Source organism: Curcuma longa, chromosome 12 (assembly GCF_044706935.1).
Source record: "Curcuma longa cultivar G26 ecotype Majalengka, Jawa Barat chromosome 12, ITB_CL_G26_1.1, whole genome shotgun sequence".
In the NCBI taxonomy this organism is placed as follows: Eukaryota; Viridiplantae; Streptophyta; class Magnoliopsida; order Zingiberales; family Zingiberaceae; genus Curcuma; species Curcuma longa.
Genome location: NC_133872.1, coordinates 8,392,596 through 8,411,015, shown reverse-complemented (window position 1 = coordinate 8,411,015; position 18,420 = coordinate 8,392,596). Strand labels below are relative to the sequence as shown.

General features: G+C 34.0%; 1 protein-coding gene across 1 annotated transcript in view; it reads right to left on the bottom strand.

The window, feature by feature from the left end:
* LOC141843011 (putative ubiquitin-like-specific protease 2A) overlaps positions 1-15,138 on the bottom strand; it is a 39,710-nt gene extending 24,572 nt beyond the window's left edge. The window contains exons 1-7 of the mRNA XM_074731022.1: positions 14,868-15,138; positions 9,651-9,910; positions 9,451-9,547; positions 9,319-9,371; positions 5,464-5,661; positions 5,301-5,376; positions 1,483-1,591 (exon numbers count right to left, since the gene is read on the bottom strand). Of these exons, the coding sequence (XP_074587123.1) occupies positions 1,483-1,591; positions 5,301-5,376; positions 5,464-5,661; positions 9,319-9,371; positions 9,451-9,547; positions 9,651-9,910; positions 14,868-15,024 (950 nt within the window). The 5' untranslated portion in view covers positions 15,025-15,138. The remainder of the gene's footprint in view (positions 1-1,482; positions 1,592-5,300; positions 5,377-5,463; positions 5,662-9,318; positions 9,372-9,450; positions 9,548-9,650; positions 9,911-14,867) is intronic.
* Positions 15,139-18,420: the final 3,282 nt, after the last annotated feature.

The window sequence follows — 18,420 nt, the reverse complement described above, 5'->3', positions numbered from 1 at the left end:
TTCAGAGCTCGATGTTGTGCCCTCCGGCATGGCTCGAGATATTGTACCTATCAAGTCATTAACCTATTAAATAAATTAATAGAAGTAATGTCTATAGGGTGAAAGATGAGAGCTATTGAATTTATCTTTCTTGATGTGAAAGTTTCACTTTGCCACTAGAGTTATCCACTTTTCCATTTCCCCTCTAAAACTTTCACAACCATGAATTTAATAATTTTTATTGGGGCAAAAATTCACCTAAATTTTCACATTTATGTTTTTATCCCTCGAAATATATAAAATTTAGGTTTAACAAAGCAAAGACAAAATATATAAAATTTAAATTTAGTAATATTAGATATAGCAAGACAATTATTAAAATAGGAGCATCATCTTTATAAAAGGATGCAAAGGTTGATAGAGATGTTTTACATTGGATACAAGCAAGATGATTTCAATGGAGGAGGGCGTCAGGTATTCTTTGTGATCATAAGGTACCTCTAAAGCTTAAAGAGAAATTCTACAAAAGGGAAGTTAGATCTGTTATATTATATAGAACAATACTGGGTTATGAAGTAAGTATACAAATAAAAAATGAGAATCATAGAGATGAGGATATTAAGGTGGATGTGTGGGGTATATAAGGATGAATGGGATAAGAAACAAAAATATTTTAAAAAAATTAGGATGAAATTTATTTAAATATAGATAAGAATATAGTAAGGGATTAAGCTCAATGATATAAAAAGATCCATATAATCAACCCCACTTAGTGGCATAAAGACTTGATTGTTGTTATTATTGTTGTATCCCCGAAATTTTATAAATTATATATTATCCCTCAACTCTTGAAAAAACAAGCAATTTTGTTCCAAAAGCTTGCATTAACATTGTTAGGTAGTTTAACTAAGAAAATCTAATTGATTTTGACAATAATTTAGCAAGTTCAAATTCATTAGTTATTTTAACAAAGGTGCACATATTTTGTCTCATTTCATATATTAGGACATGAATATTTTAGAGATTAAATATTTTACAAAAAAGTTATATTAGCAATTTGTATTAGTAAAGTTTCAAAACAAACATAGAAATATGATGTGCATTTTGTATTCCAATTTAATAAAAGAACTACTCACAATAGATCAACATTTTTATGGCTTTTCTGCATTTTATTTTTATGGCTACTCACAAAAAGTAGAACACAAGTAGAGAGTCAACTACTAATATTAATGGTATCCAATCTAAGAGGAAAGAAAATAGCATATAGCACACTCATCATCCTATTATGTATCACCAAAAACAATTCTGGAGAAGTATATATCTGACAACACAATTAAACTCCAAAGAACAACCAAATCCACTACAAGTTATGTATAATGGCAGAGGTCATTGTTCCCAACCAGGGTACAAAAATTAAAATCAACTAAAGCAATCATTTTAAGGAAACCATGAGCTTCATGTAGTGACTAAATTGCAAAAAAAAAAAAAAAACACAGAACATACCTAGAGCCGATATTCCATGTGTCTTTGTATTTCGCAGCCAGATTCCTAATCTTTTGTTCCTTCTCCAGCCAATGCACATCATTCACAGAAAATATTACTTTCAACACATCTACAGAAAAGAAATAGCTCAAATATCATGTCACATAAATTCAGAGGTAGGATAGACCGATAGAGAAATTATGCACTAATGTGATTGAAACATGCTCTTGTCACACATGATGGTACTTCTGTATGGCCTCAAAGAAACAAAAATGGAAAGAGGAATAGCATTCTCATCAATACAATCCATAGCTCCAATTATCATAAAGGTAAGGTGAATTTGTATCTTAGAAAATAAGAATCACAACTTATAAATGATATCATCCCTTGAAAAAAATAAAACTTCCCAAATTGAAAATAGGGCCATTTGGATTACTATTAAAAATCAGTTGACAATTTATTGTTCTGTCTACGTGCACAAAAAAAAAATAAAAGACAAATATATTGTACAATTCACGTATCACTAATCTCAAGAACCATTGAATTCCATAGCTACGCCATAATCATTAAATCTTCTTCATCCATGATTCAAACCAACAATCTCAAAGTTTTGGCCCCATACCCATAAGATCACTTATCTTTCACTTTCCTTTAACAATAAAAACAAGCTAAGACCACTTGAGATAGAGTTTTTTTTTTCCCATTTAATTTATAGGCAACAGAGATTTTGCAATTCTCCAGATTATTATTGAGATCCAATGATCTGTTCCTATAACTTCAGACATTTTTATATGTCAGAAAACTTGGAAAAAAAATGGTAAGAAATAATAAAAAAAATCCAGCTATAAAGGATGATAAGAGAAACCAGGAAAAAATTGGTAATGAAGACTGAGTACCATGGAAAAATCCAAATATGAAGGCCAATAAAGAGAATCCAACTATGAAGGCCAGTAAAAGAAACAAAAAAAGTTCTATTTTGTCTTTACAAACAAAGCAGAACAGAAAAACAAACCCTAAAAGGAACAGAGGATGAAAGATGGAAACTAAAAGTAGAGCCTAAAGCCCTGATGCCATGTTGAAAATTGAAAATTGTATTAACTCCAAACTTGTACAATCCATGGGATCCTAAACCCCTTTTTTACATTGATAACACGACTTATTCTTCTAAAAAGATTTCTCTAACTTTTATCAAATCTTTACAAAATCATGTTTTCCCACACTCTACATATCTCGTTATGTTGTATTGTAATTAAGAATTTAAATCTTTTTCACGAGTTGTGGTTCAAACTCTAGCTAAGATGTGAGGTAACTATGAACCCTGGACGAAGAAATTCTACTTTCCACCATGAGCTAGGATTTCAAAACATGCTCTGTTGTGAACTAGTGCTGGAAATTAAGGGAGGAGAGGGAAAAAGGAAACCTATTTGAAAGCTTACCAAAGCTATCATTGTTGGAAATACCCTTGAGATTGCTTTTGAAGCTTTCATCAAAGGTTCTCCAACATGCCAGCATTTCGACCCATGTCAACATCTCAATCAATGCGAAAACATGACTTCTTTCTCATCTTAGGTGAGATAGCACGAAATTTAAAATTGAAATCTCAAATAACATCAAGATAGTATGATTTTGGTACCATACCACAGCATGCTGGTATGGTTTTAACTAAATATAAATCGATATCAATCAAATAATGATATTTGCATTGATATTGAGGTCAATATATTACAAATTGTTTAAAAAATCCTTTAGAACAAAGAACAAATTCTTTTTTTAAAAGAAATATTTAAAATTCTAAAATTGTGTCATTTTAATTCTAGTATCCGTGTAACTTATACATGATATGTATTGTTGTAGCTAATAAGTAATAATTATAATTTAAATAGGTATATAATCCATTAACTTTATAGCTAATAAGTAAAAGTTATATTGACTTATATGGTATAATTTATAAGTAAATAAGTTATTTACTCATAACTTTATAAGTTATAATGCATAGTTACAATAACTATAATTTATAATTAAAATTACTTATAATTTAATATAATTAAATATAAATAATTATACTTACAAATTATAATTATAATATATTATAAGTTAATTAAGTTATATAATTGTATGTTGACAATGTAGTTAATTAAATCCTCCCTCACCCCTCACTCCTTGTGATCCATCCCCTTACCTCATCCTGACCCTTGCTGTCCCAATAATGATACAACTTGATGTTACCAACACTAGATGCCACAACAATGGCTTCCATCTTAAGATCAAAAGTAAAATTAATACGGTTCCTCACGTAATTCCTCTTCATGGTAGATTTCTCTTCAGGCCAACTAGATAAAACCTTCTTTGCTTCCTCTATTTCTTGTCAATTTCTCGATCTCCACCAATAAGGCTTCTCTCCAGTCCTCACTAGTCATTTTATAATCTCTCCTCATCTTCCTTCTCCTCCCCATGGATGATCCATATCATGTATCGCCAATAATCGGAAATAAAAATTTCACCATGCTAGGCAACACAGCTAAAATTTAAATCATGATTGTAATACTATTAAGCCAGCCTTCAAATTCCTTTTCCTCAAAAAAAATAAATTTTGAATAGGTATAGAATAGCTAAAATCAAGGCCAAAAGAATTTATTAGGTATAAGAAAGTTCAAAAAATATAATGTTTAATGATAACCAGGGAATTAAGAATGGAGAGGATATTTATTCAAAGCTAGGGAAACTAAACCTAGAGAGTTTGATAGTCAATAGGAAAAAATAGTGTAAATATTCATAAAAGAGAACTGATGTTATAAATACAGTACTGTGGCATAGCACTGAATCATTAAATGCCCTAAATGGGAATAAAGTAGTAGCGCATAACTATTACACAAGTATTGTTCTGATACCTTTTCAGACACAGAGAAGCTTGCATACCCTTGAAATCAAACAGGACAGGAGGATTGCGGTATGCAGCGTTGGAGTGATTTATTGAGTTTTTTCCATGACATTCAATTTTTGTAAGAATAATATTAATGTCTAATCTGGATTGGACTTGAATGATTCTGATCTAACTAGATTGATTTCACTTTCAAAAACTATGAACTGAACTTTGGCAGCAGATTGACAAGAATTATCTCACGTTTAGTGTTGTATGACAGGCAGTGAACTGGAAACTGGAATAAGGCCTAGGGGATGAGAACCATTCTGGCTGGGAAGGTGCCATGTGGGCTCATCTCCTCATTCGGCATGTAGTTGTCATTCCCAGCTGTTATTCCAATTTGAGAGAAATGTTTGTTGCAGGACATGCTTAACCAACTCATGCTACTTGTCCTTAAAAATTTAGACGATTAAATGACCATGTCAAATTTGTATAATACTTACAGAACGAACTTTTTCCTATATATGTGTGATATACATTTAATAAATGTCTCCACTGGTTATGTTCCTGGATTTTTATGATGGTACTACTTAAAACCAAATAATCATGGCACTTCTTTGTGCACTAAAGAATAAGACAGGATTTTTAGTATCTGCAAAACAGAAAAGCAGATAAAGCTCCTCCCATCTTGCCTGATGGCATTCCTAACTGAAATCCAAAACCACAAGAAGAAAACAGGAATGAATTGGACCTGCTTAGACTCCTTGTCTTTGATTAGATAGGGTATCTAAGTTATCTAACAACTCACTCTATCTCAAAAAGGCAAATGGGTAAGAAAGAGAAATGCAAACAAATCCATACAAAGCATTAAGAAAAAGGGAAGAATTAGAAAATTTGTTGCGCCATAGTGGTTTGATGGAATAAAGATATAAGAGACAGTAAAAGAAAAAAAGTAAGAATTTATGGATAATTACCGTACCCATATTGTTGTGAACTTTATCTCTTTTAGTTGTAATGTTTTCTCTGAAGCATAGTTTGACCAATGCAGAAGCTACCTGTGGTAATAAGAAATACCACATACCATTACAGCTAATCATAAACACAAAAGTAAATTCTTTCACACTTGAGAGAGTGACACTCACACTTTCACTCCACTGACAATCAATGTGATCTATCTCAGTAACAGTCCATTCAGAAGAAAACTTCTCGTCACTCCCACTTGCATCTGAACACTCAATCTTAACACTGTCTACCGAGAAAACAAGTTGAGATTCTCCATACAATGCGCCACCATGTATGACATACTCGGGGAAGACCGTAACTGTTAACTCATCGTTAAGCTGCAAAGCTCCAAACAAGAAACAACACTTGGGTAGATTTTCCTCAACACGGCAAAAGTAAGCAGTTAACACTATAAATTCAAATTTTAAAAGCAATTAAATAAGCATTTTAATCTGGTACGATGAATTTATATTGTATAGAGCTATATTGCATATGTCTTCAACCAAGCAAAAGAAAAAATATAATATGCAGAGAACGAAACAAATTAGCATCAAAAAGCAATAATTAAAAAAATAAATTGAAGATATTCTCAAATTGGCAACAAAAGAAAATAAATTGAAGAATATTCGAGAATAAAGCTACTGCAATAAATTAAAGATATGATTTGTCAATCGTTTGGATAACATTTCTATTGCAGCAATAAATAGGGAACTATTTACAATTCCTATTAAACTTATCATATTTTTCTTATTTACAATATTTATTTCAATGAAGAGGAGTCTTAGCGCAACGGTAAAGTTATTGTCGTGTAAACTTGTGGTCACGGATTCAAACCGCGAAAACAACCTCTTGCAATGCAGGATAAGACTACGAACAATAGACACAATATAGTCCAACCCTTCCATGAAACTCTGTATTGGCGGGAGCTTCGTGCACCGAACTGCCCTTTTAGAATATTTATTATCAAGTCCGACCTATTAAAAGAGTCCAGAATTTTATATTTTCATTATTTCTTATTTTCTTTTGTGTGAGAGTTTACTCATCAAGATGAGGATCATCTTTATTCATTCACTATTATGTCAATTGGTATTAAAATCGAAACCTAAATTCGATTTTATACCTCATGTTCCGACAAACTTGCAACTCTCGTGATTTCCTTCTCGCCATTGACACACTCCACTCCTCCTCAAGCTCAATTTACCACTACAGCTCACCTACACCCATCCATTACACATCAACAATTTGCCTTGGCCATCCAACTTCTCTTCCTTCAATGGCATCAACATCTAGCGATTTAATTTTTTTTATTTAACCTTTTAAAAAAGATTGTAATACTCAATAAAAATAATAAAAAAGAAAGAAAAAATTATAAAAGAAAAAAAATCTAACACACCACTGATCTAGCTAATACCTAGCTAGTACGTGAATTTTGAAATGTGAGAGTGACTCCTAAAATTTGGCAGTTCCACCAAGCCATAAAATAAAACACTGGCCATTTTCAACTAATACAAGGAGTGAATATCACTAGATATCAAAGAAAGTTGATGCCGAAAGAGCATAATGGTCCTGACCAAGATGCGGAGGGGAACAGAAAAATAAGTGACGACCTCCAAGAAAAAAGCGATGAAGGAGTAAACAGAGGTCGCCCTCGACTTGGCAGACAAAGAAAGCTAAAGCCCCATCTAGGGCAGGTGGGACCAGTTATGGATTTTGGAATGATTATCTTGACATTGGAGGGCAAGTACAAACCTTGAAGGAGGGTCAAATTCTCACCTAATGTGTTTTCAGAGACTAAATGATGGAACCAAGGACCTCAGCCAAAGCAAAGGATCCCCTCTGAGTGCAGCCTTAGCTGGGCCTAATGGTAGGCTGCTGGGCTTGCCATTGACAAGTGGGTGCTTACCCTTGGAGGCCATCTACACTTTCAAGAGGAAAAGGAAAATGATGAAGAAGGTGGACTTATAGAAACTGAGTTCAAACGGAGCAGAAAGGGAGCAACAGGCTAGAGGAAAAGTGAAGGGCAAAAGAAAGACATCGAACCTTATAAACCCTTCCCTCATTTAATAAAGTGGCAAACCCCTCATTTAATAAAGTGATAATCAAACACCTCAAAGCCACCAAAATATCAAATTTGGTAGCCTCAATCCCCACAAGCCCTTGATCCGACAGATGGGCAGCAGCAACCGAGATCCGACGGTTGGGAAGCAAACATGTGCCAATCATGGGCCTTGGGAAGTGCCAATGCCGCAGCCCAAATCTACTCTTGATCCAAAGATGGAGATCAACCTCGAGATCCCCGCACCCCATCCAACCGTGCAGTTAAACCTTAAGGTTAACAATTGGAAGCCATTTTAATGGATAAAGAGAGATTGTCATTCCAGCCTTCTGACACATCTAGTAGAGGTTGTGTAGGAGATGACAATGGATGTCTAGTAAATGACGATTCATGATGGCAATATGACGTGCGACAGCAAGGCGACAAAAATCAAAATAAAAAATGGGTAGTGGCCTAGCATGGCCCCACTTGCAGTCTTTAAAGTCCCTAAACCAAACTTCATTCAACTCCGTTCATCAACCTGACTTGAAGGGGGACTTGTAATGCTCTGGATGATGATCCCGCTCCAGCTCATCAAGCTCAGTTTATGTGGTTCGACTCCAGGTCAATAACTCGAAACACGTGGTATCAAGTAGGGATAGCAATTTCCTCCGAATCCGGTCGAGGATTTGATACCCGACCTGAATAGAGGAGGGCATGGAGAGATTTTTTGGACCCGATTAAATAACCGAGTATAGGGATTTTTGGGTTCGAGTACATAGGCAGATCTGGTAGAATCTTACCCATACTCGACTCAAATACCCGATTAAATTATAATATATATATATATAAGAAAATATATAATTGTAAGTGATAATAGGATATTTGAGTAGAATATGGATATTTGATCCTCCAACGAGTATGAGAATGGAAATGAAAGTTGAATACTCGGTGGAGATGAGATGGGGATGGATATAATAAATGAGCATGGGGCCAGTGGATATGGAATCTGACCCAAATCCGACCCATGCCATCCCTAGTATCAAGTCACATCAGTGTCCAGAGTTCTCGGCAACCCAAGCACCTGCCTCAGCTGCTCGAGCATCTTCCTCAACTTCTAAGGTGTCGAGCACCTCCCTCAGCTTCCAAAATGCTCGACAGTCGAGCACCTTCCTCAACTTCAAGAGTGCTCAGGAGCCCAAGCACCTGACTCAACATCTCTAGCTCATAAGGCTCCGCTCAAGGTTACGACTGAGCTCCATATGCAACTTGCCTCTCCAAGTGCCTCAGCCTCACCAAGGCCACTAGCCCCAACCATCCCCGAGCATGGTTCTAACAACAACAACCCTACCCTGTGCAGATACAACCGAAGTAGACGAAGCATAAGCGGGCAAGCACCTTATTAGAAGAAGCCAAAGCAATGTACGACTATGACAGGTAGATCACAATTGGGTAAACACCTGACAAGAGACGCCATGATAGGGTATGGTCTGTGCAGACCTAGACCATCATTGGGCACAACTTTGTTAGCATTCATAATCCAGGAAACAACATCTCATACAACCCAAAGGACTGATCATATAAAAGAGGTAACATCAACAATAGGAATCCAAATCTCATTCTCTCCAATTCTCTCTCCAACATACTCTTCTATTTCAAGCTCCATCACCAAAGACTAACTTAAGTATCAGAGGAGCTTTGCTGCACATTTCCACCACTCTAGCGTGCAGGCTTGTCCGTGTCACTGGAGGAAGCCTCAACACTAGCATCCAGCGAGGAGGCGGAGGTGAACTTTTTAGACACATTAATAACATATGATGGGAGTAATTTAGCAAAAGAAATAGAAGATAAATCACATTGTAGAAACTGCAAAAATATCTTGAATATATTAATAAAAGACATGAAAGTTAAAGACATATTAAGTTATCACTTGCTCCAACATAAAAGTTATTGCTATTACCTCATACATGCCTGCTGTGTAACAATTTTTAAACTCTTCAGACTCCAAACAGCCTGCGCTAACAAATTAAGTGGCAGTAATGAAGATGTTAAACAAGAACAAAACTGCTATAAGACATATTGGCATTCATACCTTCCTCTTCTGTGGTATCAGAAGAAATACTTGATTGAGATGCAGTCATTACTGACCATCTCTCTTCATCTTCTGAAATCATGTCCACAATTATCCCCTGAGGATAAATTTGGGAAGCAAAATGAATATTCAGAAGATACTGTTTCTGTCAGAACATGTTATACATCAGAACTAATGTCAAAAAACTATTTGTTGCCTACACGGGTGGGATTGGTAGAATTTCCAATAGCCTGATCACAGTTTCTATTTAGAGTGGCATCTTCAAATTCATTTTGACACAGTTGACCGTGTTCAACATAACTTGTAGAGGAAGCTATGATCTCATCCAACTGGATCTTCTCATTGCTCAAAGGATGGCTCTGTTCTGGAAGATCTATGGCATAGAAGCCATTCTCATCATCTCTTTCATGCATGCATAAGATACCAGTTACATCTTGCTTGAGAGTTAGACCTGAAGTATCTGCATCAGAAGATAGCACAACTCCATTAGAATGCACAAATAACAAGAAAAAGGAGAAAATCAGAGTAGGAAAAAAACTTCTACAAAAAGATAAATAAGCATGCCATCCAACACAAAATTTTATGCTTATTTGATAATGTATACCTACAACAATTTGTCCATGTCGACTTCATTGAGAATGAATCTTATGTTGAAGCTTAAAATTAAGTAATGTGTCTAAAATAACTGATTCACTCTCAATTACCTGCAATTTGATCTCATAATCACTGAAAGTATAGCCTCCACTAAATGTATGTCTCAATAGACAGATGTCGCCTAGCATTGTTTATATTGCCTACATTGGAAAAAACGCCTAAGCTGAATCATGCAGAATCCATTTTTCCAATAACCAAATCACTAGCCCAATTACTGTAGAAGATGTATATACAAGTTATATCATGAATTCAAATATCATTTCTTGTTACCTGTATATTAAGAAACTCAGTAATTTAAATACTGTTCTACGCTGCCCTATATGGACAGCACATACTAGTTTGAGCACGAAAAGGTACATGGACCAAGTTGGATATGGTGTGATATGGCCCAAGTGAAGGGCTATATATACCAATCAATGCAACCCTAGTCACTGAGACAAGAACCTATAACCTGAGCCAATGATCAATACACAACATGAACGGCTAGAGAATGTGTCAATTGATATTTTAGCAATTTAAATAAAAACATCCTCCCCACTTCTAATCAAACCCTCCTAGCCACATGCTAGCTGACCTGAAGACCTATTCCCTCCTAACTTCTCATAACTCTAATAAACTCTCTTTTCATTAAAACTGTTTATCTCTGTTCTCGGATACCTGCATTGTCAAAGTTCTCAAATTTAACCTTTCTTGGAGGAATCTTATTTGGTAGGTGGTCTAAAGTATAGCATTAGAAGACAATGAGTTTGATCCAATAAAATAAACATCGAGTGATCATTGGACCTTGTCCCAGCATTTAGATTCCTTTGACCTCATGCTCTCCCTTGATAAAATGATGCATTAGATGCCTAGAAGCTTATGCCAGGTACTTGTGCCCGAGTACTAGGGCATAGGAAACTTCAATAGACAAGGTCATCTACAAGTGCATTTACTTCCACTAGATCCATGCAAGAAGCCAAGGACATCTATTTCCTGAGCATAATGGGGTAAAGCACCACAATCATAGCATCGCATCCCCACCCAACTCGAATTCACATTAGTATCTCGAAAAGGTAGAATATATTATAATTTAAGAAGAAATAGAAAAGTATGGTTTGACACACACTAATGTTCAATACCTGTATATAGGAATAGTAAAAGTGGTAGTAAGGTTTAAAATTTCGACCGTGCCAGAGTTTCATTTATGATCGGAAAGATATGATTTCGATACTATATCTTGTCGTGCCGATACGATTTCCGTAACATATTGTGTCGTGCCAATACAATTTCAATATTTTTTAAAATATAAATAAATTAATTAAAAAATATTTCTATTAATATTTGATTGTTATAAAGAAGGATTAAGTAAGTTTAAACTATATTTATTTCAATCAATTTAAAATTAAACTAAATTTATATATACAATAATTTAATTCATAATAGTATATTTTATAAGGTTAGAAATTATATTATATTTTTTTCTAAGAATTTGTTTCCTCAGCATTGTTTTCTCTATTTACCTCATAAATAGATGGATGAAAAAAATCATCGTTTAAGAGTTTTGTTTTTCTTATTTATCTTGCTGACGATGAAGAAGGGCAAAACTTAACTTCACTTAATGAGGTTTTTTCTCTCTCTTTATCCTCGTATTTAGATGAAGAAAAAAATTAACAATGTAGAAGAAAAAAATTTAATGATGTAAGAGGACGAATGAAGGGGAAAAAAGTAACAATGTAGAAGGGAAAAAAAATTAACAATGTAGAAGGAAAAAATAATGTTGGAGGAAAAAAATTAACGGAAATGAAAAAGATTAAGAGATGTAAAAATTACTGGTTAAAAAAATAAAATTTAAATATTAAAAAAAACTCTGTAGACCTTGCGACACCTTGCGAGTTCGCATTCACGATTTCCTCCGCAACCTCACAAGGGTTGCGCAAGGTAATGGAGGCGCTAGGAGGTCCGCCGCTTCCCTCACGACCTCGTAGGGGCCACACGAGGTCAGGGAGGCATCATGAGGTTTGCAACTTCCTCCGTGACCTCGTGGTGGCTGTCACGAGCTCGTAGAGGCTCACGGCTACTTTCACGACTGCCTTCACAACCTCGCAAGGTCGCCACGAGGTCGTGATCGCAGCAACTTCTATGACCTCGCGAAGGCTGTCGCTAGGTCGCAGAGGGTCACAACTACCTCCACAACCTTACGAGGCCGTCGCGAGGTCGCGACTGCTTCCACGATCTCACGAGGTTGTGGCGAGGTCACCACGAGCCTCGCAAACTCATGCCATGTCGATCAACAAGTGAAACGGTAAATTCCACCGGTGTACACTCGAAATTGTATACCATGGGTGTTAGCATCATCAATTTACTAATTTACTATCTAACAAGATGATGCTTTGTTAATCAATTAATACATGTACACAACATCACTACTGATACATATAAGCCTTAATGGATAGTTAGGTGTGAGAAAGTAGACCAACTAGTTCAAATGGTCACCAAGAATAGAACCAACTTCAAAAGGGACTTTTCTCATTAACTCTCTATATCAACATCTCCAAATGTTTGCTACCCTTTACAACCAATTCATGCATAATATAAACATACATTATACCTAATTGTAATGGGTTCATCCACCAGAATATATAGAAAGTGAGCATAATGTTGTCCTCACATAGATCATTATTGTAGCATTCACTTTTAAATTCTTGCATGAGGCAAATGTTGTTGGCCCAAGATTTCATTTAACAATGTTGAAGATAATTAATTGAATAACTTTTTTTGTTTGTTTAGTAGTTATATCATTGCATGAATTAATCAAATTAAGCTGCAAATAAATTGAGTATTAATCAAAGCCCCCAACAAAAAGACAATTTGCTTAAGTAAAACTACTTATAAAATTTTAATGAATTATTTATCTTAAGTTGCTTATTTTCTTACTGATGTTTTTATATCAAAATTCTAACCAACTTTAACAAATTTTAAATAAGCATCTTAAGTTTTGAATTAATTAAACATTTCAATCTAATACCATAATTTTATCATTAAGCCAAATACTAGATTTATTTAATTGTCATTAGTCAAACTTGTAATTTGACTTTGCTTGTAAGATTTTGATTCTTTGTTACAATTCTTATTCTACTAAATTTATTTTATTCTCTTGTGATGTAATACAAAATTATTCAATATTCAAATCAACATACAATTATGGTAATACTTATTTTGTCACCTTTAATTATAATTCTTCTCTAACATCATTTAAATTCCACCCACTCTCCAACGTTATATGCACAATTCAAATTCAATATTATCTCCAACATTAACTGAAGTTCTAAAATTTAATATATATCTAACATTAATTCATGAGTTTGAGTTTAATCTTATTTTCAAGGCTCAAAGTTTGAAAGCTTCTGTTGAACTTCTTTTTTCGGAATTTAGTCTTTAGCAACATTTGATTTAATCTCTTTAATGAAAGTTATTAAGCTGATTCAAATATTCATGGTTGGTTCTTATCTTGATTAATTTAGTCGGTGAGCCTTTGTTTCAATTCGCGCCATAGAAAACTATCCTTAAAAAATTGAGAGTGACCAGAGGAGTCTAGAAACAAATTTTACAACACACAAATCCCTTCCCTTTTGTATGTTAACTGAAATGGTTCATCCATTAAAAATATGGTCTAAAAATGATAGTCCAGTGCACGAAGCTCCCGTCAAAGCGAGGTCCTGGGAAAGGGTCTATTGTACTCAGTCTTACCCTGCTTTGCAAGAGGTTATTTCCGAGACTCGAACCCGTGACCTCTAGGTCACACGGCAGCAACTTTACCAATACACCAAGACTCCCCTTCCATTAAAAATATGGTATAGATAACAAAATTAATATTCAATTAATATTCGTGATTCAAATAGACAAAGTCCTACTAAAACGATAAAATTGCACACGATAGAAAAGGTAAATAATCCATATAGCTAATTTCAAACAACTTTGAACTCTTTTCATTAGATGTCATTTAAGTTAAAGTGGAAAATATATCCCTTTTTGCATCCCTTATTTGCAAAATGAATGAGTTCGATTGAGAATCTCAAATGTGCCTTCAGTTATCTTGAGAGGTAACTCACACATAATGCCAAACTGCCAATGGCAATAAGCAATAATGAGCCAAAAAGTTAGCTGTCGATAGTTCATACAGAAATCATTTCTGAAAGAGAAACAACCATATCATTAAGGGTACCTCATTCTTACAGGATATAAACAGCAAGGTGTTTTAAGGCAATTAAGTACTAGCCACATTCGGCTTAACAAATCATGTAGTAGATTCATTTATATGTTGATTCTAAAGAGAAAAACTAAGAAAAAATTATGAAAAAAATAGGCATGAAGTTTTCGAACATAGATCAAACAATAACAACCTAATCCATCTCTGAATTAATATATTATTGGCCAGACCAATAACAACAGCTAGTTTGACATTTAATCTACTCTGAAAATATTTAAATGATACCAAATATACAGACAAACAATTCAAGTCAAGCCAACTCAACCAGTCTACCTAGTTTTTGATAGGGTCAGTACAAAGTCTAAAACGTAGATTATATCATCGAAAACATCATTCCAAGATTTCAGCTAGGGAAAACTAAGTCATAGTACCACAAGAACCATTCTGTGAAAATTCCGCATAAGCAAATTTCGCCATCAATTAGCCGTTGTTCAAGGGTAAAACAACGGAAACCCAAACCAGATATCTAATTTTAAAACTGTTAAATAAAAAATAGGTAAGTGGATGAGGTGCTTACAGGCCTGCAGATAGCGGTACTTGTCAACCTCGTCGTCGATCTTAGATCCCACGCTGGAGTGAAACCTCGCTGTGTACCTCTCGACCGCCGCCTCCACGGCCTCCTCCTCCGCGCTGAAGTCAAACACGGCGAGATCCTTCTGAGACAAATCCCTCATCACGCTACCGAGAACTATGAAAAGCAATCCTCCAGTCGAAGAGGGGAAGGCCGAGCATTCGGCATAGATCGCCGCGTCTCTGCGGGTCCGAACCTGAGGATCGCGTGGGGATTTGGTAACAAGAAGGAAAGGAAGAGCTATCGCGAGTTCGAGCCCTAAATTTATAGAAACAGCGTTACGGAGAATATAACGGGCCGGTTCGATTTGCAAATGAATCGGAATACGATACTGTTATATTATAAATAATCTAGTGAAATTTAAAAAATGAATTTGATCATTTTGAATCTAAATTTAATAAATAATCAATAAATTTTAAGCGCCTCTTTATAAAAAAAATCTCAAAATATCTTCTTATTTTATTCATGTTATTTGTTAACTAAATAAATCTATATTTAAATATGTGTGTGTGAATAAAATTCTAAAACTTCTAAAAGATCATGGAAGAATTTTTAGAATTTTTATATTTGAATTTTGTATGTATGTTAAAATGGAATAACTATTGTAGTTTAATTGAGTGGCAAGTGTATCTCGGTGAAGTCGAGCAATATCCTCCTCCGTCATGATCAACTGTAATTTCTCGATTTACCTTCTAACAGATAGTTGTGGGATCGACCATGTGGGATCGCTGGGGTGGCGGATTCTACCTTTTATAGAAGAAGAGTTGCAAGTGTAAAAATATGGATAAATTCTTAGGATCTCTACGACTACACTAGTGGTCTCAAGTACAATAATCGAAATAATATATATATATATATATATATATATATATATATATATATATATATACACATACAACACATACACATGTACACACATAGAGCGTGAATAAGTTCATAGGAGCTCTAGGACTAAAACTTGCATTTTACCTTGTGAATACATGCCATCATATTTGCATTTTGGGAGTCACTTGAAGCTATATTTTGGGATTCAAATAAGTTTGACTTAAATGTTATAGTCAATGATCCAATTAATTAGAATGAATTCTCATTTAACTAGTGTGTTGAGTCAGCTAAGGAATCAACTTAGATTGGTTGACTTATGAATATAATTTTTTTTATTCAAAGTTCAGGCAACTAGTTAAGTTGAGTCATTTCGATAGTTGACTAAATCATTAGTAGGAATGAGTAAAAAGATGGTTGATATGGTAGAGAAAAACTACAAACATTGGATTGCTTATGCGAAAAAGAAGCACAATCAACTGAAGTCATGTTAAATCAAATGAAAGAGTCATTGCATGGTAGAATAGATAACGAATGTTGAATCAATTGAGAGATCCATTGTTATACAAAAATACAAAGCAACCAGGATAAGAGTTGACTGAAAGTGGTTGAGACAATTGGTTTGTTGCAAAATAGAAAAGTGAAGCTTGATTGAAGATAACTTGGAGGTTATAAATAGAGGACTAAAGAGAGCCTTCAATGGTTGGCCAAACTTAGATAAACTCCAATTTATTTTTTGAGCTTTCTTGCTATATTTCATAGTCTATTCCCTATAGTTATTTTTTTACTTGTATTCTTATTCTTATAAGACTCTTGTAAGTTTTCATCTCTGGAAAGATCTTAGACAGAGGAAAAATAGTGAGGATCTAGGAGTGACTAATTTAAGAATGATAAGATGTGAAGTAAAAAACCAACTATTTCGAATCACATAACTCGATTTGTAGGCATAGATTTTATGTTTCTTATTTTCATTGTGGCAACTCCACACATGGCATATAACGTCTCTATGGTCGGTTTGAAACTCGATAAAGGAGGAGGGTTGCGTTAGGTTATCAGCTAGTGTCAAAGGCAAATGTTATATATGAATTCATCAAAATATTATCCTAATGTTTGATTGTTCTTCAGAAAATAATGTGTTGTAGGTTTCAATTACAATGTCTTGACAAAGACAACTATATTTCTATTAGAATTTTGATGTAATGTTAAATATGTAAAAGTTCTTGTATCCTAAATTGGATAAGAATAGATATTATACAAATACCGGTTGTCTTAAATTTATAACATAGAATATAGGAACGTTCACTGATAAAAGAATAGAGGTAGTAGATATGATAATTAAGAAAAGAATTAATATTTTGTACTTACAAAAAATAAAATGAATAGAAGAGAAGGCAAATATGATGGAGTAGAGATTCTTATAGATAATTCGTTAAGGGACAAAGTAGTAGAAGTAATTAAGAAGGGAGATAAGATTATAGCTCTTAAGATAATGGTAGTAAAAAAAATTATTAATATAATTAACATATATACACTTGAATTAGATAAAGAAACCAAATATTGATTTTAAGAAACCCTAGATGAGGTAGTATAAAATATTTTGACAAATGAGATAATTTTAATAGGAAAAGATCTAAATAGATATGTAGGAGTAAGAAATGAGGAATATAATAGGGTATATAGTGGTCATAGTTTAGGATCAAGAAATAAAGAAGAAAAAACTTACCTAGTTATGTTTAAAAGTGAAAATAATAAGTTGCAAATTAACTTATTTTATGATTTGGTAGAGGGATAGAAAAAAACTATAAAGATTGCAAAGGCATCCCTAGAGAAAATCTAACCACTCAACATAAGTTAGTGGTGTTAGGTAAGTGCCTCAAGTATAGTATCAGTAGAAGAAAAAAAATACAAGACTTATAGGATCAAGTGGTGCAAATTAAAGGATGAGAAATAAAATATATATAGGGAGAGAGTGGAAGAAAAATACATTACTACTGGACTACAATATAGGATAAGATGACATCAAATTTAAAAATAATAGTCAAGAGCATACACGGTTCATCAAGAGGATCGATATTACAATGGGGATGGGGGGGAATAAAAAACATATAAGTTATAGTACATTTGTAAAAATGAAGAAACTTTAAAATGTATGTAGTAGTCAAGAAAGAGATCAAGAAAACAATGTCTAAAGTCAAGAATGAAACTTTCAAACACTTGTATAGACAACTTTTATATATTAGCTAAAGTGAGAGTTAGAAAAAATAAGATATTTTACCCAAATAAAATGCATTAAAGATGAATCTAATAGGATACTAATGACGGATGAGAAAATAAAGAAACTAGAGGTGGGTTGTGCTTTAGTGTGAAAGCGATGAGCTTTAGTGGGCTAGTAAAAAAATTATAGGCGATTGTACTTCTTTAATTGTACTATTAAAGAAGTACAATTGAGCATCTTAAGCAAGGCTGGGTTAGAGCCCAAGATAACCATTATATGGATCTGTCCTTGGTGATTAACTTAGCTTAGAAAACTTAAGTATGTTATAGGAGTAAAGAAATTTAAATCTTTAACAGAGAATTCAAACTTTAAAAGTATAACATGTTGGGTTGCAAGGGTGCAAACATAGTCTCACATCTAAAACATATGGAAAAGATCATGAGTTTAAAAAGATGAAAGATA